General features: G+C 31.6%; 3 protein-coding genes across 3 annotated transcripts; all 3 read left to right on the top strand.

The window, feature by feature from the left end:
• The first annotated feature begins 7,522 nt into the window (after positions 1-7,522).
• Positions 7,523-9,054, top strand: LOC125807791 (cytochrome P450 94C1-like). The gene has a single exon (XM_049487526.1). It carries the CDS (start codon positions 7,562-7,564, stop codon positions 9,029-9,031), a length of 1,470 nt encoding a protein of 489 aa, XP_049343483.1. The 5' UTR covers positions 7,523-7,561; the 3' UTR covers positions 9,032-9,054.
• Positions 9,055-15,503: 6,449 nt separating this feature from the next.
• Positions 15,504-17,303, top strand: LOC125807897 (60S acidic ribosomal protein P2-like). The gene is made up of 3 exons (XM_049487645.1): positions 15,504-15,569; positions 15,671-15,768; positions 16,845-17,303. The coding sequence occupies exons 2-3, from the start codon at positions 15,681-15,683 to the stop codon at positions 17,096-17,098; spliced, it is 342 nt and encodes a 113-aa protein (XP_049343602.1). The 5' UTR covers positions 15,504-15,569; positions 15,671-15,680; the 3' UTR covers positions 17,099-17,303.
• A 2,611-nt stretch (positions 17,304-19,914) lies between these two features.
• On the top strand, positions 19,915-22,245 carry LOC125807685 (uncharacterized). Its single transcript, XM_049487418.1, has one exon. It carries the CDS (start codon positions 19,915-19,917, stop codon positions 22,243-22,245), a length of 2,331 nt encoding a protein of 776 aa, XP_049343375.1.
• Positions 22,246-24,092: the final 1,847 nt, after the last annotated feature.

Here is a 24,092-nt window from a genome sequence, read left to right on the forward strand (position 1 = left end):
GAACCGACTTTCAATTTCAATATTTTCTCAAATGTTATATTATGAAGTTTTGATGATTTAACAAACTGTGGGATCCTACGTGAGACTGAGAGTTCCAGACAAAATGAAATGGATAGCTATAAAGTTGCCACCACTTGCACAACTGCAGTGGTTGGTCCGCGACAATAGAGGAACAGAGCCCTCAGCCAATGGCGTTGCACTAGGTTGTTTGTCCATCTTATTATTAGTCATTTTGACAAAGGACAAACCTAGTTTTTGCATTCGGGAATTTTCCAAGCAAAAGTCATTCTCTCTCAAGGAAAATATTCACATACTCACCAAGGAACCTGATCGAGCGATCTATTGTCGTCTTTTAGTTGATCATATGAGATTATTATCTTGCACTCTAAGTTGTAAGATCTATTCCTGTGTTATAAAGGAATCAAATCATTTCAGCGTTTTAAGCGTTGTTTGAAGTTGAGTTGTAGCTAGAGTTAGCTATATTAAGTTCTTGAAGTATATATCAACTAGGGTTAGTTGGTGTACTAGTGGGCAATAGAGTTATTGCATGCTTTGTTTCTACGTAACAGAGGTGTTACAAAGGGACGTGAATAAGAGTTCAATTCCTAGGTTGCAAGAGCTTGTAATCTGAACCTTGACTCGTTTGAAGTAATAGAATTGTTGTTGAAATCTGATGAGACATATCGTGGTTTTCTCCTTTCTTGAGCAGAAAATTTTCCACGTGTTTACGTGTTCGTTATTTTTAAATTTTACTTTCCGCATGTTCTTGCTATGTCTTGTGGTGGACGCATATTAGCCATCACCTATGTAGTAAAAACGTTTTACAGTCTGATGTTTAACGCTTAACGAAAGAAAGACAACAAAAATATTTTCTAGCCAGTCTTTCACTCAAATTATTGTAGAAGAATTGCATTTTTTAGTTTTTGTTAATGAGGCAGACTATATGCTAAATTTCGCAAACATTAACATAGAGAAGGGAACTGGGCCTATTAGCCCAATTAACTTACCATTTCTCTAGTGATGTATAAAGTTCACATATATCTATTTTAGCGTTAATAATTGAAAAATAGTCACATATTCACAAATAATTAAAAATTAAATTATCCCTTTTTAATACTCATAACATAAAATTTCAACATAAATATCTCACACTTAAAAAAGTGTAAAAAATCCCCTTGTCAGCTTTTTTGCTCTTTTTTTTAAAACTCCACGACTTATTTGTTGGAAGTTCGAATTCCATCATTTTTTCATCAAATTCACCGATTTTTTTCATGATCAACCCTAACAGGGTAAAATGATAATTTATTATGTCAATTATTTTCCTTTTTAATAGATTTGTTAAATAAAAAATAAACAAGTAAATAGGGACCGTGGGAGTGCGTCACAAAAAAAGTAAAACCATGGGGTGGGTGTCACTATTTAAAAAACGAAAAGAAATCAGAATGCTGATGAGGAATTGAATATTCATTTGTCATTATAAGAGAGTGGAAAGAATCAAATCAAGATCATATCAACATCGATATGCTTCACATATCTAGCTGGAAAAAATGAGAAATTCTTTCGATTGTGAAATTATCTCATGAGATTAGATAGTAAATCAAGAATACTTCAAATATCTATCCGTAAAAAAATGTAATGGGATAGTTGAGATCTCTCATTTCTATAATTAAAGATTTGGGATCTGACAGACTTAAAAGTATCATCATATATCTAATATTTAAAAGTTTTCGCGTGCTTACTTGATCTTCATATTTTAAACTCCTTTTTATAAAATTCTAATTTCGCCATAACTTTTCACAAGAAATATATGTAAAAATTCAATAAAATTATAAAAAATTGTAAATATAATGAGTTGATACTAACAAAAAAAATTAATATTAAAATTATAAAATTTGAATCTCGAATATATCGTCTTGGTTCTGATTGGGCAAATTAACTTTTCGAGCTCGTGAGTTGGCGCTGATTCAACAGGTGCATTGAACCTCGCATAACATATTGTGCATGTAATTATCAAAGCTAATATCTTTTATTAACAATTGGCTTAACTCTTCTTCCTGCATGTATTCCTCTTTAATTACATTATAATCTGTCACATGAGAAATTAAATAAAAGAAAAATAGACTAAAATAGAATAAAAGAAAAGGAAATAAACGGATAAGTCAAAAAGAAAAAGTATGGGGATGGGGAGATCACTATTTAAAAAATAAAAGAAATCAGAAAGGTGATGAAATTAGAAAGAATCAGATCAGTATCATATCAACATCGATATCCTTCACATACCAAGCTGGAAAAAAGGAGACAAAAAAATTACATGGGAAGTATCTCATGAGATTATATATATAGTATACCAAATATATATATTAATATATATACTTGGCTCCCTAAGCATATATCTATATATAAAAAATTTAATGGGATAGATAAGATCTCTCCATGTCCTAAAAGATTTCGTGTTTGAGCCGTTAAATATCATGTATCTGCCCATCAAGGATGTAGTAGAATGTATAATATCTTTCCATCTTATAACTAAAGATTTGGGAATTGAGTGCCGGAAATAGAGAAATTCTTGATAACAAAACACTTCCAATTAATATTTATTTTCTCACAAAGTCACCTTTTTTCTTGATTTTAATTTTTTTTTCCGACAATTGAAATAATTAATAATTATTACTTGAGAAATCAACTCATGTTATATAATATAAATTTAAATTAATCAAGTCAGTGATTATCGAATACCAATAAATAACAACAATAAAATATCGATCATAAATCTTGCTTACTCATTTTTAAGTGGCTTCTCACATCATACAAGAATATAATGTATACGTACATATATATATATATATACAAGGTGAATCGTATCTCAATTATTAGTGAATCCAATTAATAAAATAAACAATATACTAGTAGTTGAAAATTATGTCATACATGAACTAATCAATTTCATAACTTTTTAAGTGCATCAACTACAACATTGATCGACAGACAGACCACTGCAGTTAGTGAATTAATCATGTATATCTTTATTGTTATCCAATCAAAGTAAGTTAAATTTGTCTCAAAGTTGCATTGTCGACATCATGATATATATGTTATTTTTTTCAGAAAAGAAATAAAAATCAATACAGCTTATTTACAAAATAAAATAAGAAGATACTCCGTACATAACATATACAATATATTAAAATCCACTTAAACACTTCTTTCCACTTATGGTCCCCTTGTTAAAGCACATTTTTTCAGTATAAAGCATAACACTATTATTATATTATATTAAGAGTGATATTTCATCCCAAAGCACAATTCACGATTCTTCAACATTAGTAGGCCCGTTACAAAAAGACCATGATATAAATCCACTTAACTCTATAAAAGAAATAGAAAAAGGATAAATTAAGAAAAAAACTATATAATTTGATATACATCACTATCATATATCATATATACTATTACTATTTATACTTTTAAAACATGACGTATTTTACCACTTTTTTTTTTGGTAAGTATGCATTTTATTACCAAATAAAAGTTTACCGCTCAAAAAAAAAAAAAACTATTCCGACTAGATCGAACCCAACTAATAACTTTTCATCTCCTAACCATCTATCGACTACTTTACCACTAATTAAGATAACTCTACGTATCTTACACTTAGATACATGGATTTTTGCTATCAGATACACTAAAATAAAGAGAGAGACGAGTGAGATTGGGGAGGGAGGCGAACGAGATTCGTATAAATCACATATACATGTATATCACACTAGATACGTGTATCTATAATTCTATATGTATCTGGAGTGATCCATATATATTTGAGATACCAGATACATGAGAGAGTGACGAGCGAGATTTGCTATGTATCCCAAATACATGCGATTTCACTTGGATAAAATTTATCTAGAACAAATTATACCTAAATTTGATCCCACGTATCCGAAATACATGTATCTACACGTATTTGGAGGCATCAAAATTTAGTAAAGTAAGTAATATTACAAACTAAAGTATATTTAAATAATTAGTACCTTTCTAAGCTAATGAAATTTATATAATATTACAAACTAAAGTATATCTAAACTATTTTATCATATGTATTCATGTTTACACCCAACTAATAAATAGAAGACAACTTTCTTAATTTTAATATTTGATTAGTAAGATTAAATTATTGAGTTCAGTGTGAATGGATGTGAGTAGAAAAATCAAAGACTTGATGTCCACAGCCCACAACAATATATATATATATATATATATATAAGAACAAAAAGTAGTATATATCCAACTTGTTGATTCTCTTTTAGTTATCACAATCAAATTGTATAGTCTCAGTGGATATTTTACAATTAGTTGCAACTTACGACCTTTACTTGTTATTAGGCCAATTTGTTCTCAAATAAAGTTAAAACCTAAGTATACAAAATTTTATCCTATGTTCAAAACGTGATTGCAATTTGCAAACGCATGTCACTGAGTACGTACGTACTTGTTAAAAAGGTAAATAAGTAGTTTCGCACTTACTATGCGTGCATTGCGTTTGGTACGAAGGACAATATTTTTTTATAAGTAGTTTCACACTTATTGTGTGTTTCTTATGAAGAAAAATATTTTTCTAAAATAGTGGGATAAAGAAAAGAGCATTTCCATAATGCAATAAACAAAAACTAAGATATATAAGGTCATTTGATACGTGGGATAAAATAAATAAAATTATTTTATGGATTGAAAGCTTCTATCTTCTATGTGGGATGAATAGTATGTAATTCCATTATTTTAGTACAAATAACGAGAAACGATAATTTTTAAATTAGCTAACATCTTAAAGTAAACATAAGATGAAATTAATTTCAAATTTTATCTCGAGATTATTATTTCTATTTCCCGAAGCTGTACTGAACTAAACGGCAAGTAGGCATGTCATGTCTGAAGCTGTACTGAACTAAGCGGCAAGTAGGCATGTCATGTCCTGTCACACTGAGGAAAAAGATAAAACGTACATAGCACTAATTGAGAGGTGAGCAAGTGTATCTTTTTCGTGCATGTACCTCACTAGTTGACACACCCCGCCTATTGTTTCGTTTTTTTTTACCTGAGAACCTACTAAAGTGAATTAAATTCTACCCCTTTTACGTCCCTTTGTTTTTTGGTTTCCCATACGGTGTTCGATACCCACATTAGAGCTCGACTAAATTCAGATTCGCATAGGAAAGTTTCACAGTGGGGGTAAAGCGCTCCCTAACAAAGGTGACTCCGTACCCAAGGAGGCTCGAACCTGAGACCTCTTGGTTAAGGATGAAGGAGTACTTACCACTCCACCACAACCCTTATTGGTCTTTTACGTCCTTTTTTCTAAACTTAGAAAACGTGGTTGCTAAAATTAAGAAGAGAGCCATTTCTAATATTTGGAAGTATGCTACCATATTTACTGATTCTTTCTATAATTTGAATTTTGAAATAATTATATATTGTCTCACTAATTAATAATTTTAAGTCAGAAACATCTAGATATATGTATTTTGCTATCAGATATATTCTGAAATATTGATATATAGGGAGAGGGGTGATCAAGGGAGAAAGGCGAGCGAGAGAGGAGAGAGGTAAGCAAGAGAGTCAGTGTATCTCAAGTACATGCGAATCATGCTTGAATATAGTGAATCTAGAATAAATTAACCTAATTTGACCTCATGTATCCAAGATACATGTATCCGAAGACCGAAATCTGGCAAGATGGTAACTTCGAAAACACACAAGAAGAAGCCACGAAATTAGATCCTAAACTAGTGAAATTTATATTGTTGTATTCTTGTATTTATGAAAGACTGAGACTCTCCTTTAGCTTAATACGACATATAAATAAATTAATATAAAACATACAACAATAACATAGCCAGCATAATTTCAAATCAAAATTTATATAAGACATAAACTAAAATAATCTTCTTGAACTTCAAGATAAGTACTAGTTAGCTAGCATATCAATGACAATTGACAATCATATGTCAACTACAATTTTGAACCTTACAGACACTAAGTATCACTTTTCAAGGAAACATGTTTGGCCATGAGATATTTTATTCCTTTGTATAAATTGACAAGAAGATATCGAAGACAATGCAACTAGACATGTTCAACATATATATGGATAAGTGTTAAAATGAACTAATTATTCTTGAGACAACTACATTATTTTTTGTCCATCAAAGTGACAATCTGTCTTACAAAAGTTGCATACATTATTATTATATATACATATGTTTGTTCATGTACCAGTTACACTTGCCGACGTCGTCTTGTCATATGTAACTTGCCCATGTTGCCGACATGGGCGACATTACTTATGTCTGTTTTTATTTGTATATTTACTCCATGTCTATGTCAAATTAATTATATTTTTTCACCTTTAATTAGATATTTCTAACTAATTTTAACAATATGAATCTTGTACTTATATGAAAATGTCAATATATAACACCTTAGATTAAAAATAGTTTTTTCTAAAACTTCAGTCTTAACCAATGAATAAAACAAGAAAAATGCGACTAGTACTAATTTGTTTTAGTCGGAATAAATTACTTACTAATTCTTTAAGTCGCTGAAAACAACTTATATGAATATTAAATTGCATCTTAGCTTCACAGGTGTCATAGCATAATTATACTATAATGATATACTTATAAAACTATTTTGTCAAATAATTTGCGGCACACAACGTACACACACGCACTTTATACGTAATGCTATATTAATTGGAATGCACTAATTAATTTTTAATCAATAATTGCTTCCATTACACAGTGTAAGTGCGTAACTACAAAGGACTATCAAATTTAGTTCATCTAAAATAAAATTACAAATTAAAGAAATAATTCTCCGGAGATGATTAAGGAATATTAAAATGTTGAAAACAGCTAATGATCCATTATTAGCCACAAATTTCTATAATTAGACCTTTAATAATCAATAATGATCCAAATAGAGCATGTGTTATAATAGACAATATACACGACAAATTACAGTTAATAACTTTTGTTTCGTATTTCCTCCCTCTCAATTTATACGACTCACTAATTCTAAAAATATAACATATTTCTATGTTTTGTAACAATATAATTTTAAAATACATATTTTACTATTAATGAAATAATTTATGACCATTATAAATATTTTTTTTTTAATTTTATGTGAAATCAAACTATATCAGACGAATTGAAATGAGAGCGAACATATATTTATTAGCGCACGCATAACTCGTGTGGTGTCCCCCCTTCACGTCGCTGTCCTTTATGTTCATCCACTAGCTGTAACGTAATGTCCTTTTCTAAAACTTAAACAAGTACTCTAACTAATTGATAGTAAAAAAAAAAAGGTGTGCCACTAACACAAAAAAAATAAAATAAAAAACCAAAAACTGTGTGTACGTAGATATCTGGTTTTCTAGAAAAGTAGGATTGAAAATCCCATAAATATCATCCTCCTCTTCATTATAAATAACAACACCCTCTATTCACTTCTACTCATTCACTCACATTTACATAAATTCTTCAAGTCATCATATATAGAAATGGCTACTATTCTTTTTTTCTTGATTTTGGCTATTTCTCTACTTGTGTTATCAATTCTCTTTTTTCTTTCTAGACTTAAACCTTATTGTGAGTGTGAGATTTGCAAAGGCTATTTGAACTCTACATGGTCTTTAGAGTTCAAAAATCTTTGTGATTGGTACTCTTATCTACTCAAAAAGTCACCAAGTGGTACAATTCATGTACACGTTCTTGGAAATGTCATTACAGCAAATCCAAACAACGTTGAATACATGCTCAAAACAAATTTCGATAATTTCCCTAAAGGGAAACAATTTTCTACGATCCTCGGCGATTTATTAGGCCGAGGAATTTTCGCCGTAGACGGCGAAATGTGGAAGTTTCAACGGAAGATGGCAAGTTTAGAACTCGGAAGCGTATCGATACGTTCGTACGCTTTCGATATCGTCAGTGACGAAATTAGAAACCGGTTGATTCCGCTTTTGAAAAGTAACATCCACACCGTTGTGGACTTACAAGATGTTTTACGACGTTTTTCTTTTGATAGTATTTGTAAATTTTCTTTTGGTATGGATCCTGGTTGTTTAAAATTATCATTACCAGATTCAGATCTTCAAGAGTCATTTGATTTAGCTTCGAAATTGTCAGCTGAAAGAGCTATGACAGTTTCACCTTTAGTTTGGAAAATTAAAAGAGGTTTGAATATTGGATCAGAAAAGAAGCTAAAAGAAGCAATTAAAAAAGTTGATATTCTTGCTGAAGAGGTAATAATTCAGAAAAGAAAAAACGATTTTTCTTCCCAAAATGACCTTTTGTCTAGGTTCATGAGGAATATGGATGATGATAAACTCCTTAGGGACATTATCGTCAGTTTTCTTTTAGCAGGAAGAGACACAGTTGCTTCCGGACTGACTACTTTTTTTTGGCTACTAGCACAACATCCACGTGTCATTGATGAAATTCGAGCTGAGTCGAGTCGAGTCATGGTAAGAAGAGAAAAGGAAACTTTAGCTAGTTTTGAAGAAATTCGCGAAATGCATTATTTGACTGCAGCTATACATGAGAGTATTAGGCTATTTCCACCGGTTCAATTTGATTCCAAGTTTTGTCAAGAAGACGATACTCTCCCTGATGGTACGTTTGTGGCTAAAGGGACAAGGGTGACATATCATCCATATGCAATGGGGAGGATGGAGGGTATTTGGGGTAAAGATTGTCTCGAATTCAACCCAGAAAGATGGTTGGAAGACGGAGTTTTTAAGGCACAATGTCCTTTTAAATACCCAGTTTTTCAAGGTGGGGTTAGAGTTTGTTTGGGTAAAGATTTATCTATTGTGGAGATGAAGAGTGTTGCTTTGGCTTTGATTAGGCAATTTGACTTTCAAGTTCACGTGGCTACTAAAGAGCAGGCACCAAAGTTCATGCCGGGATTGACAGCCACCGTGAGAGGCGGACTTCCCATCATGGTTCAAGAAAGACGAGAACAATAGACAGGGACGAATTCAGGATTTAGAGTCAGAGTCAGATGTTTCTATGATTATAGTGAAATTCAGTAGAATTTAATAGCTTTTGTAATTAATTATTAGTAGTTCAGACTTCTATCTATAGTTAGTGTTTTAGACTATGTGTATATAGACTACTTACGTCAAAAGAGTACTTCTGATCTAATAAAAGAAATGTTTAAAAGATAATTGGGTATATTTGACACTTTTTTTTTTTTTTTTGTTATCTTGATATATGCCAAATGCAAACTTAATAGAATTATTAAAGTGCAGGTTCAACGTAATCTAGCTAGTAACTTTGATCTAATCTCGTACATATGTTTGAGAGTTCATTGTTTATATAGTTAATAAATTTCAGAACTCATAAACTTCAAATCAAAAATTCATAAGTTTCAATCATGAATTTACGAAAAACTGTTATGAAAGTTACATTCTTAAAATTTGACGAGTCAAAGTATTTGTAGTAAGAATGTGACTCCCTTGTAATTGTTAACATGCTTTTAAGGACAAGTACGAACACCATGACAAATATTAGAGCTTATTCACGAAGCATTCAATCAAGTGAACCATCAAATATTTTTACATAATAGGGGTCAAACACGTAATATTAGATCAATTCTAAAAAAGATTGTATATAAAACATCTAATTTGGCGGATAGACTATGAGTTCACGAACACCATAAATTGCCTTATGAATCCTTCCATGTGCTTAACCCAGTTTAATATTAGCTTGGGTGAGCATGGACTTGTTGCAGAAAGATTCTTAGAAAACCTAGGAGTATTATCTTGTTATTAATGAAGACTCTGCTTGTTTAATTTTTCTATAAACAAGATTCGTGATCCACTTTAAGTGGCTTTCAATTAGCTAATTGACCTTATTAGCAGCCACATGAATAACATGATATGTAGGAATGATCATAATCAACTTCTTATTCTAATTTTAAAACTCGATAGAATATTTAAAGGAATGGACCACAAATTATTTTGAAAAGAAAAAATGTTAAGAGAAGCGAAAAATTTAATAGCTATTTTCTAAAGGTCATTTTTTGTATTTAATTTAACATGATGTTAAAGCAAGATTCATTACGTTTTTTTATTTTAATGTTACACTGTTTATATTAAATTGTTCGTGCATTATATGTCCAGTCTCAGTGTGAGTGAAAGATATTTTAGGGGACCCTAGATTACTTGTGTATATTAATTATTCAAGCTTTAAATCTTAAAAGACTTTCCAAGGTTCTAGCTTCGTCAAGAAGCATAAAAGGTTTAATTAACTAGAAGATTGAAATAATAAATTGTGTCGGTTATATTCTTAAAATAGCAGTCAATGTTCGAGTTGTCGTGATATATTGGCCATGTTAATTAAATTATTTTTAATATATAATTTAACAGGGGAATAATTTGATCAATTAAGAATATTGAATTCCCATGCATCTTCTTCCATCAGAATCTAGAATGGTCGCAGCTAGGGTGACACAATGGTTAAAATTTACGGTTATTTTTTAAGTCAATCTATTTAGAATAAGTTGGATATTCAATTATTTTTAAAATAAATCAAATATAGATTAATTCATATTATTTTATATATCTATCATCTTTGTTAAACAAAATTTTCTTGACCATGTCAATTTTTATCGGAGATTAATCAAAGATTTTATGAAAATTACTAATCCCACAAGTAAACTGCCGGAGAAGGAGTCTAATCATATAGGAATCTCTAAAAGAGAAAAAAAAAACTTGTAATTTGAGATTTCTTTTTTGAATCATTTTACAATGGATTATACAAATTCCACATTATTCATTTGTTAATTGATGTTTTTAACCATATGAAATATGAATGAGTTAAATGTTTTATCCGTTTTTACCTAACTCAATTTGATCCGCTCATATTCAATCTAACACTCCACTTAGCCACCCCTAATTGCAGCTCTAAAAAATGTGATTAACCCTTTTTAAATTCTTAATTGTTTTTGTCAGACACATTTTGTTGGTTAAATAATAGAAGGCATGTGGTATTAATCTCCACTAATTATGCTGCAAGAATAGAAATAATTTAAATAGACCATTAAGAGAGGAATATATCCATGTGACTTTTTTCATCAATAGATGAAAATGTCAAAGAAGCTTTCTATCAAATTTCAAGGGTAAAAGTTTGAGTCGTATTTTTGTTTTTATTTTTTAGGCTTAATACATACTCCTTCTATCCCTAATTACTTGTTCATTTTTTCTTTTATAGTTGTCCCTAATTACTTGTCCATTTTGACAAATCAAAAAAGGACAAAATAATTTTACCTATTATACCCTTAATTAATTACTTTGAAAAATGTACAATTTCTTGAAAATCTTAAATTTTTAATTCATCCACTTCATAATTAATAGGGGTAAAATGATAAATTCACTATGTCAATAATTGTTTTCTTAATAGGTGTGTCAATTCAAAAGTGAACAAGTAATTAGGAACAGAGGAAGTACGTAACAAATCGTGATCGATACGTTAAGCATTTTTTATACTGTCAATAAAGAAAAATCTTACATCGTTAGTTATTTGTATTCATTTACGTATATTACTTTTGTTAAGACATTTTTTATTTCAAGAAGCTGTGATAGTAATTATTATAAGGGGAGAAAAAACTTACATTGAGGCTTGAGCTATTGACTGATCGTTATTGCTGAAATTCTGTGTATTTTTTCGGACAAAAAATCATTTTTAATCAAATTATTCTTCGCTTATAATTTGTTTGCCTAATATCATTTGAAACATTTTCCTAAAAAGAATATATCATACAACAAAATAACAAATAATGTCCTACCATGGCACACATCCACTCAGTTGTTCACAATTTTTTAAACTTTATTTTCATATTTTCTAATTTAGGTAGCTAATCATTTAATTATATATAATTGTGTATAATTAATGCATAATTCATTTTGTTTGAAATGGCAAAATAGTACATAGTAGTGCATGGTAATAGTACATTGTGAGGCTTATTTTTTTTACTTTTGTTTGTGTTTTTCTTTTTCTTTTCAAATATAATATATATATATATATAACTAGACAAGAAATAATTTTTAGAAAAAAAAATACTAATGTAACTAAATTTTAAAAGAAAATATATTTTTATAATCTTTATTCTCTTTTGCAAATGAAAATAAAAAATTTATCTAAAATCTGACTCTATTTTTCTTAAAACATTTTTACAAAATTTAACCACCTAAAAATTATGTAAAAATTGAAACATCAAAATAAAGCTTAAACTTTATTTGTTGTAATTTATTTTATAATTTGTTTCTTTCGAAGGAATGAACTTGTCCTTCTTGATACTTTATTATATGTGATATATATTATGCTGTATCATGAAATCAATCTTCTATATATGTCATACTCTATAGAGATATCATATAGGAATAAGAAGTTTTTACTTTTGAAGGAATGAATTATCAATTATCTTTTTATGATATTTTCTATTACTATATGACATATATCGTATGAGGATTATAGAAGATTTGAGTAATATTTTTCTGAAAGAATGAATTTGACATCTATAATGTTATGACAATATTATATAATATATATCAATTTGTTATCATAGAGGGCTAAGTAATTTTTTGAAGAATTGTTCAACTTAGCCCAATTGATAAGCTTTGATATCACCATGATGTAAACAAGTTTATGGGCTAGCCACTTTATGACTAACTTTTAGAAAATAATTAGTGAAATTTATTTTTAAAAGCTTTTTATTTTTTGAAACACCATAAAAATGTCATGGTCATCAAATTTAAACTAAGTGAAATATTTGAAATGCTATCATGAAATTCTATCTTTAAAAAACGTTTTTGTCACAGTATCTTGAATTTCGTCTATTTTTAATACAAAATTCATAACAATGTTACAAATTTCAAATTGACTACTATCTTTTATTTAAAAACTTCAAGAGGTTACTTTAATTACAATTTAAACGTCTAAAAATTGATATATATTTTTTTAATTTTACCTCGTGACCATGATTAACTCATCTCACTTTCCAATTGTATAATAACGTGTCACCAAATTTATATTCCATGCACCAAACATTATTGAAACATAATTTTAAAAAAAACAAAGATTTGTTCTACATGACATTAAATATATTTTACTTCAAAATTGAATTTTATAATCTTACTAATACAAAAAGGATGTTTATAAAATAAATGATAATAACGAAGTTGTTAAGCATTAACATCTTATTGAACACATTTTAAACACTAACATCGGATGTGCTTAGCATGTAACGTATTGAATTATAATTGAGGGACAAAAGTAAACCGTTGTGTGCTTAAGTATTCGATTTGGTAAAACAAATATTTCTATTAATATTATATACTTTTGGAATAAGCCACATTTAGTATTATTTAAGTAATTGTATAATCAAAAGACTCCAAGAAGTATTTTTTTTTATGGCTGAACGAGACTGCTGCCTTTTTTTTCTCTTCCCAACTAAGGTCAATTTTAAATACTTCAAGAAGTTTTCTCATATATTCTAATTTTTGATAAATAAATAGAGAATATTGTCCTTAGATCAAACCTCTCAATAACATCATTATTTGTTTTATAATTTTTTATGGCTATAATACAATATTGTTATAGAAAACATATGGTATATATAGACTATATCATAACATAAAAAAGTTATTCCACACAAAAATGTGACTATTACATTAAAATATTTTTATAGAGAAAAATTATTGTAGAGAGATTTGACGGTATATATAATCTACGCAATCACTACGTGGGGTGATGGCATGGGGTTTGGCCAATGATCGGGTGTTTAGGAAGGGGAAAAAATAATCAACATAAAATATCAGTTATGAAACTTTTTTTCACTTTTCACTGCTTCATTTTTTTGTTAGTTTGTTTTTGAAGAAAAATATTTTTCAAAATATTATAATTAATCGAATATAAAAAAAATTTGATCGTACTAAACACACCCATTTCATGAGAATATACCACTGTGCAGTGGATTTTACTCTATATTCACAAGAGAAAAGATGCCCTATCTGTTCATTTTTACTTGTCCACTATATTATTTTGGAATGTCTAACAATATTTATCTCAGTTTATAAATGAATGAATAATGTTTAAATGACTTGTATTTAATAGGAGTGCTTTGATAAAATTATTTCTATTATTTAGTGCTTCATAATATCTATGTCAAGTCAATAATGGACAACTATTAATCAGAGAGAATAATTTATAGAAGAAGTTGAGGCAAGTTATCCACCTAACTTGTTACACTTTGGTGAGCAGATGTTAATGTAGCTAAAATTTATAAAATAGCCACTTGTAAACTCATGTAAGAAATAGTTAATTTCACTTTTAATGTGGTTAAAATGTGAATATTGTTGAGGTAAGTAATGAACCTATTTTCAAACTATTATAATGGCTATTTTTTCAAAAAAGAATATTGCAAAGTGACCGATTAATGCTATTTTCCCTTTCAATGTGGGTGCTCTTAATTAAAATGTTACTCAAAGAATAGGTGGACCAAATTTTGTAGAGAAATTTTCGAAATAGCAAACATAATAGATATAGTAAGGCTCTATAGCCATAGTTTCGATAAATGTGCTCTATAGTTATAGTTCCGTTTGTTATGGAGGCTGCAGTTTGTATATTTCTGTCATTTTGTATATTTCGTTTGCAAATACACAAATAGAGTAAGTATATAATTTTTTTGTATTTGTACATTTAAGAATTTTTCAAAACTCCGTTTGTATATTTTTCTTGCCAATATACAAACAAGGTAATTTATTATTAATTTTTCATAAATCATATACAAATAGTTAGGGTAAACATATACAAAATTCTGGATTTATACAATCAAGAACCGAATTATACAAATTCTAGATGTATACAAATCAGACGAATTATACAAATTAGGCAAATAACAAAAATTGGTAAAATTATAGCCGTGAATTATAATTTTTTTAAACTATAGCTATAGTATCTAATATAGGCTAAATGTTTGTCATTCTGCATAATTTTGGGAAAATCACTTACGTGTACACTTTTTAAAAAATATTTATGACATTTGTCAACATTATTTTTTTAACCATATATAACAATTTGGCTGAATAGCAGTATCGCTAAAAGTTGCTAATGACAACACTTTTTGCTAAGTTTAAAGAAACATAATTGTTTTAAGTAAGTATTGCTAAAAGTTGACAAAAATGATAATAAATTAAAAGTATACTTAAAGTGGTAATTATTAAATAAAAGACCTTCACTTATGTAATTTTTCCCATAATAATAATGTTCCCAATTTTGTAACTAAGCCCAATTGGATATTTTTGTAGATTGTCCAATGTTTTATAGGGCCTGGGCCTTCAAAGAAAAATAAAGACAATTACACCAAATGGGCCCTTAAATTTGTAACCCACGCCGCTCAAAACCCTAGCTATATAATCTTATCATTCCTTGTTTCTTCATAAACCCTAGGAGCAGCACTGAAGGTCCGCCATTTGAAGGCTTAATTTGCTCAAAATCTCCAAAGTACTTTCTCCCTCTCAATTTTCTATTTGTTCGTAGTTTATTTTCTGCTCTTTCAACGATTTATATCTAAATGTGTTGTTTGTTGTATTAATTTTGAACAGAAAAGAGAAAATGAAGGTTATCGCCGCTTACTTGTTGGCCGTCTTGGGTGGCAACACCTGCCCTACAGAGAAGGATTTGAAGAAAATCCTTGCATCAGGTACGACCTTCAAGTTTTTTACTTTTCTGTATATATACATATTCCCGTCTTACGGATTTATTGCATATGGATCCGGAATGTGTTACCATTTCTACATCACTCTATAGCCACTGATCCGTGAAGTAATTTATTAGTATGTGTATGTAGTTGGTTTATCTGCCTAAATTACTTGTACGTCTATCCGAAGTAACAAATTATGCATTACATTCTGTCGATTTTCCTAGAGAGATTTAGCTCAATTGCTAGAGATTAGAGATTATTAGCTATTATGAGAGAAGTACCAGCTTATAATATGACAATTTGACTTGTGATTGTATTAGGGGTAGCTATTGTAGGAATGGTGAAAAAATTAGATTGATAGAAATTTTTCAGAACTTGGAATTTTGGAAGTTATATACTAGTTCATATTAGTGAACTAGCGTTAAATATTTTGGGATCTAGGGAACGCCCTTGAATGTATAGTTGTGTAAATTGGGACTGAAGAGTAGTTAGGGGTTATGGAACTGCATGAAGTTAAACTCGTTCCTTGCCTTCGTTCAAGTTACCAGGTTTAGTAGTGGCTATTATTACTATGGGTAACATTTTGGTTTCATTAGCCTCTAGTATTGTTTTCGGTTTTCATGGTTCTCTAAGTAAGTTTAAGTTGGACTACAATGATGCCTATTTAAGTTTATCCATCTTGTGCCCTGACCTGCTTGACCTGTCTGGAGGGAAAGTATACTGTAATACTTGCTTCTTTTTTTTGTATTAAGAACCTTGCAGTAATTGATTCAACTTCAAATGTCTAAAGTTGATGCAATATATAATTACCTTGATGCTATTGAATATTGTTCTATATGGGTTTTCTCTCTGAAGTATCTTAAACTGATTATGTGTAATTTAGTTGATCCTACTGAACTAGTAGATATTGAATGGGATTGCACTGTTTCTATGTATTGTCTTGTATGTAACTGGCTATATGCTATTAGGTTCATGCTCCCATAATAAACTGTGCTGGCTTGTTATTCTTTACTGTGATACATGTCTGCTGGTTTTAGTGGTTCATTTTGAATTAACACTCTACATACATGCTGCAGTTGGAGCTGAGGCTGATGATGATAGGATTCAACTTCTTCTCTCTCAAGTTGAGGGCAAAGATATCACTGAGTTGATTGCTGCCGGCAGAGAAAAGTTGGCTTCAGTACCTGCTGGTGGAGGTGCTGCTTGTGCAGTTGCTGCACCTGGTGGTGGCGGTGCTGCTGCACCTGCTGCTGCGGAGAAGAAGGAAGAAAAGAAAGTTGAAGAAAAAGAGGAGTCAGATGATGACATGGGCTTCAGTCTTTTCGATTAGAAGAAGTCGAAGAATTCAGTTTATGAAGTGTTGTCCCCTTTTCCATTTGTTGTTCCCCTTGAGTGTATTTTAGGAAGTTTATTGTCTACTTACAGATTTTGCTTGAACTTAGAATTTTCATGGAAAACATTGGTAAACAGTTGAAATTATAATATGTATTTCAAATGTTCAACTTGGTTCAATATATCTATCCCTTTTTATCTTACGTTATTAAAACATTTCATTATACATATGTTGTGTGGTTTGAGTTTTTAGTCTTAGATGTCGAAACCTTGATCGGCGCTAGAGCTTTGACTATCATATTTTTAATCAAGATTTGATTTTCTCTTTGGTATGTGGTATTGCATACATTAAATTTGTGTATTTCATGATATTTGTTATTTTATCATTATAGTAAAGTTGGCTTATTATTATCTCTTAACATCCTCAATACCAAACAACCTTATATTCGGTTTTGAGGTTTCATCGCCATCTTTTCTCAGTCCAAATGCATGTGTGTATACATGTTTATGTAACCGATTATCTCTTTTTTGTATTTTTGTTTTATTCTTAAAAAAATAAACAGATGAAGGAGTGTTAAGAGAACACGGACAATACGAATGGATTCTTGAATTTGATAACTTTATATTAAAATAACGTTTTACTATCTCAATTTACTTGCTTCAATAAACATAATTTGATTCATTTAGGGGTCGTTTGGTAGAGTGTATAAGAATAATGTTGAATATGATGTATTAGTAATGCAAGCATTAGTAATGCTTGCATTAGTTATGCTTGCATTATTTCTTATACATTGTTTGGTTTGATGTATTGGAAATAGCAAGTCTTGTATAAAGACTATTAAAAAAATATTTGTTTACAAAAATACCCACACATTCTTTTACAAAAATAATAATAATAATAATAATAATTATTATTATTATTATTATTATTATTATTAATAGAGTGTAGTTTTGTCATTAGTTAATCTAATGCATGCATTAAAACCATTGCATTGCTAATACCTAGAAATTCATGGTATTAGCAATACACACTTTAATACACAATAGAGTGTATAACTAATGCAAGCATTAGTTATACATAGGTTGGAAAAGAGTACCAAACAAGGTACTAGTAATACACAGTGCTAATGCATGCGTTATTTTTCCTAATACACTCTACCAAACGACCACTTAGAGTGTGTATTCCATGGTATTAGTTATTTAAAAAGTAATTTTCTTTTGACTTATTTTTATGTTCGGTATGTCAATAAAAAAAGAGAAAATGATCAAATGAGCCACCAATCTATTATCGAATTTTCAACTACACACTTATACTTCACGGAGGTCCTATTATCCCCCTAAACTATTTAAAAATAAAATTATTACCTCATTAAAAAGTCACAACCACATTTAAGTTGATCAGTGAAATTCATGCGTTTGACACATGTAACTTTTTATATTTTTTTTATTATGTTACCTTTTTAATTGACATTTCTTTCCTTTCTCTTCCTCCTTTTTCTTTAAATCCGTGAACACATCAATGTCATTTTTTCTTTTTTTCTTCCCTTTTTTAAATTCTTTTTTTATTAAATCTAAAATTATTATTAAATTTATGGTCATGGAATAGGTGCATAAATGATAAGATTTAATGTCAATTTAATTGACCTAAAAAATAAATTGTCCGTCAGAATCTTTTCCGATGAGGAAATTTTGAGAACATTTTTTTTTAGAGATTCCATCATTATTAAGTTGTTTGAATGAATTTTGTTAACTGGAAAAGTTTGTTACAATAGCTTCAAAATAGCATTTCAGTGGAGTTTTAATGACTATTAGTTGATTTTGAAAATGGGTGTAAAGTAATTTACTTAATAGATTTTGATTATGGAGAGTGGGAAGGAGATTTCCAGATCGTGATGGTGAAATTTGATGGCTGACATGAATGCTCTACTAAGTTGCTAAGAAGAAGAAAAGAAATTAGCGATGAGATAGTTGTCTTGGATGAAATTTATCCAAGCTTTTTGTGTTATTTCCATGGCAGATCTATGTGATGAGAGTTATATAGCTGATAATTTCATAGGAGTTTCAAGTTTGGTGTGATTGAGGTTGGCTTCAACTATGTACCTCGATTTTCCAGCATCAATGCGGCGGCGTTGGACCGTCGCTTGGAGTTCTGAGGAAGAAAGGAGCTTAGTTTACAAATTGTTCTGTAGCTTTTTTTTTGTTTTGATTTTTCAATTACTTTGGGTGTTTTAATTTGACTTCCTTTTTATTAATTTTTTTTAAAAAAATAAACAAATTAAGGGGAAAAAAGTGAAAAGAATATTAAAAATAAAGTTTTAATATTTATTTTTGGTCTTCACTCTCTTTGAGAGAGTGAAATACACTCACTTTGCCACGTAGGCATTTAGGAAGGTAATAATTTTAATTTTAAATAGTTCAGAGGGGTAATAGGACCCCGTAAAGTATAAGTATGTAATTAAAAATTCGGTAATAGGTTGGGGGCTCATTTAGCCATTTTCTCATAAAAAAAAGTACTAATATTCTAAACATATCATGGGTTAAAATAAGGTATGCTTGAGAGCGGAGAAGACACAATTAATGTATAATTTACCAATTATGAAATTTATTTTTACTATTTTCATTAGTCTTTTTTAAATATAGTACTAATATTTAACCAACTAAACGTGGAAAACGTTGGAAAATATGCTTTCTACTCCTTAGTCCTTATCAAACAAGGCTTTGGTAGCATCAATCACAATTCCAAAAAGAAAAAGGAAAGGGTTAACAGTACCAATTCTCGGTAAAGAATTATTCACTTCTCCTCCGCTGAATACGATGGATACTTCCGCCACAGCGACGCCGGTGTCGCAGCCACCGTTGGCCACCCAATTGCAACCATCACATTGTCAGGTATCGATAACTGCCGACAATCTCCGCACGTTCTCCGATTCCCTCACCGCTTTCCAACAATGCTTCAATGATCTACAACGACACATTAATTCAATACAAACCTCAATCAACACTATGCTGCTACCCCCTCAACCTTTACCTGCCTCATCATCATCACCAGCAGTTGCAACCCCAGCCTCAGCCCCGGCCCCGGAGCCAGAACCATCTTGGGAATCTGACCCCTCTGAAGACCTAGAAGAAGAAGAAGAAGTCCAGCAAGAGGAGAAGGAAGTGGAGGGAGGCGAGGGCGAAGGTGAAGACGAAGGCGAGGAAGTGAATTCGCTTCACGTAGAACTGAAATTGCCTCCTTCAGAACTGAAATCGCCTCTTTCAGAACTGAAATCGCCCCGTTCAGAGTTAGAAATCTTCTGCGAAACGATGGACCATTGTGGTTTGCGGAAGTATATGACAACACATATTTCAAATTTTCGTGGACTGCGTGAAGAAGTCTGTAAGGCATTGAGACTTTCGCCCAATCCTGCAACCCTTGTATTTAATTGTATCGGTAAGTTTTATATTACAGCGGGCAAGAAGTTTGCTAATGAATCACCTTTGGGACGGGGAAGGAAGGCTAAAGTATTGCTTTTGGAGTGCTTCTTGTTAATGATAGGAATCTGTGACAAGGGAGTTGAGATTGAGAATTGGGTGAAGGAAGAGGCAGAGCAAACAGCTTTAGCATGGTTGGAGAGGATGAAGTCTGAAGGAGGAGGAAAGCTTCAAGAAATTGATGCCCGAGGTTTGCTCTTCTTTATTGGGGGTTTCGGGATTCCAGATCAATTTACAAATGCGAATATCAGAACTTTGCTTCAGGTAAGTAACCTTAAGTGGAGTTTTGATGCACTCAAAAGATCAAACGCTCTCATGGCGAAGCTTCCAGAAATAATAGAGGAAATGGTGGCGAACAAGGCAGTAATTAAAGCTGTTCATATTGTCTATAGTGTTGGAATGCAGGACAAATTTAACCCTAGGACACTTTTAACAACATTTATAAGAGAGTCCAAAAAATTATTTGACAACATGAATGGATCACAAAGTGCACATCAAGGGAATATTGTAGCAAAAGGGAAGTACTTAGGTGATCTGAGATCGATCATCAAATGTTTGAGAAATCACGAGGTTGATCCTTCAAAAGTTCTTCCCGGATGGGAAATCAGTAAGAGAATAGCGAGTTTGGAGAAAGAAATTGCTGAATTCAATAAGCAGATACCTGATAAGAAGATAGCACATGGATCGCATAAGAGAAAAAAGGATGGAACTGTGTGGTTGAGCAACAAAGAAGTGAAACACTCACATTCTTCAAATCCATGGCCGCCACAACATCAAAGAGTTGCTAGTAATGTCATTAGCAATAACACCTTGTTTGAAGGTGGTGGAACTGCTGGCCACAATTATGGTTATTTTATGCCACCTTTGGTATTGCATGGACCTGTTGCGGGCTCAATTCATGAAAATGTTGGTTATTCACTGGCAGGACCTGTGAGAGGTGTGGCCATTGGTGGACCTGGAGCAGGTATATCAGCAAGTGCTACTAGTATTCATGCAGGCATGGATATTGTCCTGCAAGGAGTTCCATTTGCTGGAGGTCATCGAGGGAATCGAGTTGATAGCATACCCGGGCAAATAGGTAGTCATACTGGTCAATTTTATGGATCCACTTATAGGCCATCAACGCCAAACACCATAGCCGGTGATACTTATAGGCCTGCACCATTCATGGAAAGCTCAAAGGGCTTGCCAAACACCATACCTGGTGATTCTAGTAGGACACCCCCGTACTTGGAAGTCTCTCCGGGGTTGCCAAACACCATACCTAGTAATGCTTATAGGCCTGCACCATACATGGAAAGCTCTAAGGGTTTGCCAAACACCATACCTGGTGATTCTAATAGGACACCACCGTACTTGGAAGTCTCTCCGGGGTTACCAAACACCATACCCAGTAATGCTTATAGGCCTGCACCATACATGGAAAGCTCTAAGGGTTTGCCAAACACCATACCTGGTGATTCTAATAGGACACCACCGTACTTGGAAGTCTCTCCGGGGTTACCAAACACCATACCCAGTAATGCTTATAGGCCTGTTCCATACATGGAAAGCTCTAAGGGTTTGCCAAACACCATACCTGGTGATGCTAATAGGCCATCGCCAAAACTGGAAGGCTCTATGGAGTTGCCGAACACTATAAATGGTGATGCTTATAGGCCACCACCATAATTGGAAGGCTCTATGGGGTTGCCAAACACTAAGCCTCCACCACATCAGTTTGTTAATACTGTTCCAGCGACTGAACTAAACCAACGCAGTGGCTCAAAGGCAGTTGATGCTCATCCTTCGTCCTCCTTGTACAAGCAGAGATAGTTTTGAGCTGGGCATTACTTTCTCCCTAGTTTCCATTTCTGTAGTATATAAAGCCAGTCTAGAACTGATTTCGCAGTCTCAGGAATGTTTGTGTTTCATTAGCGTCTTTTTTCTTGTAACTTTGACACTTTTCTTGTGGTTTGTTATTTTTCCTGAATGATATGTTCGTATATCTATGTAGCAAGTGATATCTTGGTAATTCATGGAAGATGATTAGAAACATGTTTTTTAAGAAGGAACCACATACTCAACATCTTTTCCTTCTCTAAGCTTACGGGATGATAGGATGGAGTGTTGGATATCTATATATTGCTCATTCTCATCCCTCTTTTCTTCTGATTTGAAAGAGTAAATTGTTTATACTAGCATGGCAATGTTCTGTACAAGATTGGAAAGGTAGTATAGCCCCTTCTCCTGTCTCTTCTGTCTCATCATTGTTTTTTCTACTCAGATTTTCTTGTTCGTGGGAGTTTAGAATAGTAATTATCTGTACTTATATATGTCTCCTTTGCTTATGAACATTGTTTCAATAGTGATAGCTTTCTGGAAGTTGAACACATTTTGTATTCTGTGGATTGCAGACCCTGTGATGACCCACATGCATTGTCTCGATGTTTCACTTTTATGAACTGGTTAAACTATTTGATAATATATTTGTATAAAGTATTCGGTATATGCTATTTGCTAATAGCAGAATATAGTGAATGCTTGTGCATGAAATCGAGAAGAAACTTTTGTTCTCTTGCTAGCATTGAAGATTACCAAATATTTATCTGCTATTCTTCCCCATGGGCCACCCCTCCTCCCAAGCAAAATCCAGCTCTCTGATTGAATTTCTTTTAGCCTTGAGAGACTTATAAAAAGATAGTAGCTTGATTTCCCATCTAGATTTTCCTTTATATGACAGGATCATCCACCAGGTCTCTTCCAAACAGTAGTTTAGACTTCCTTTTCATGATCTTATTCTATTTGGTTGAAGGCTGTTGTAGCTGGGCCTGGAAATGAACTCAGCCTGCCTGTACATGTTAACGAAACTGCATAACACATATTTGGCTTCTACTTGTGTACAATAATTCATTTTGTACGAAAGTACTATCTTTGTAGAAGAGCTCATTTAGAAGTGTATGTCGGATTTTCTTTTGTTATCCTTGGCATAGACGAACAGATCATGTTATTTTCATTTCTTAATTCAATCATGTCTGCCCACCAGTTTTACAGGTCTTAGATGTATCTTCTTTATTTCCTCACCAAAACAGAGGACAGACATAAAGTTGGGTGGCATCACCAATGATGAAGTGAAAGGCCTTTACAGTTCCTCCTTTCGTATATGTACATCAGTATTCTTTACCAATTCTCTTATGTCAATTTTTATTTACATGGCACTTGATGTTGGACATATTGGTTGCCAAGTCTACTAATGTGCTTTTTTCTGTAATATTTTTGCTTTATTTGGAGATGGAAATTTGGTGGAATGTGGAATCAAGTTTGTTGAGAAGTGAAAGTTCAAACAGGATGAGGTTGCAAGGAGAATATGAAATAATCTCTAGACTTTCAAGTTAGTTAGACTGAAGCATGAAGCTCATGATGAATTTGCTTATATTACCTTCATACAGATTTCAGATAAATAATGTTGGCCTACCTATTCGAAAATTCTTAATTAATGTGCTGCTTTCTTGCAGGAAGATTCCAAGGAAAACTGCATT

The sequence above is a fragment of the Solanum verrucosum genome, unplaced genomic scaffold (genome assembly GCF_900185275.1).
Source record: "Solanum verrucosum unplaced genomic scaffold, falcon-dt-bn FXZP01000183.1, whole genome shotgun sequence".
Classification (NCBI taxonomy): domain Eukaryota; kingdom Viridiplantae; phylum Streptophyta; class Magnoliopsida; order Solanales; family Solanaceae; genus Solanum; species Solanum verrucosum.

Bases quoted from the DNA above. Each gene is read 5' to 3' on its own strand.
- LOC125807791 (XM_049487526.1), top strand. From the start codon at position 7,562: ATGGCTACTATTCTTTTTTTCTTGATTTTGGCTATTTCTCTACTTGTG.
- LOC125807897 (XM_049487645.1), top strand. From the start codon at position 15,681: ATGAAGGTTATCGCCGCTTACTTGTTGGCCGTCTTGGGTGGCAACACC. The intron at 15,769-16,844 runs GTACGACCTTCA...TACATGCTGCAG, and splicing joins GAAGAAAATCCTTGCATCAG to TTGGAGCTGAGGCTGATGAT.
- LOC125807685 (XM_049487418.1), top strand. From the start codon at position 19,915: ATGGATACTTCCGCCACAGCGACGCCGGTGTCGCAGCCACCGTTGGCC.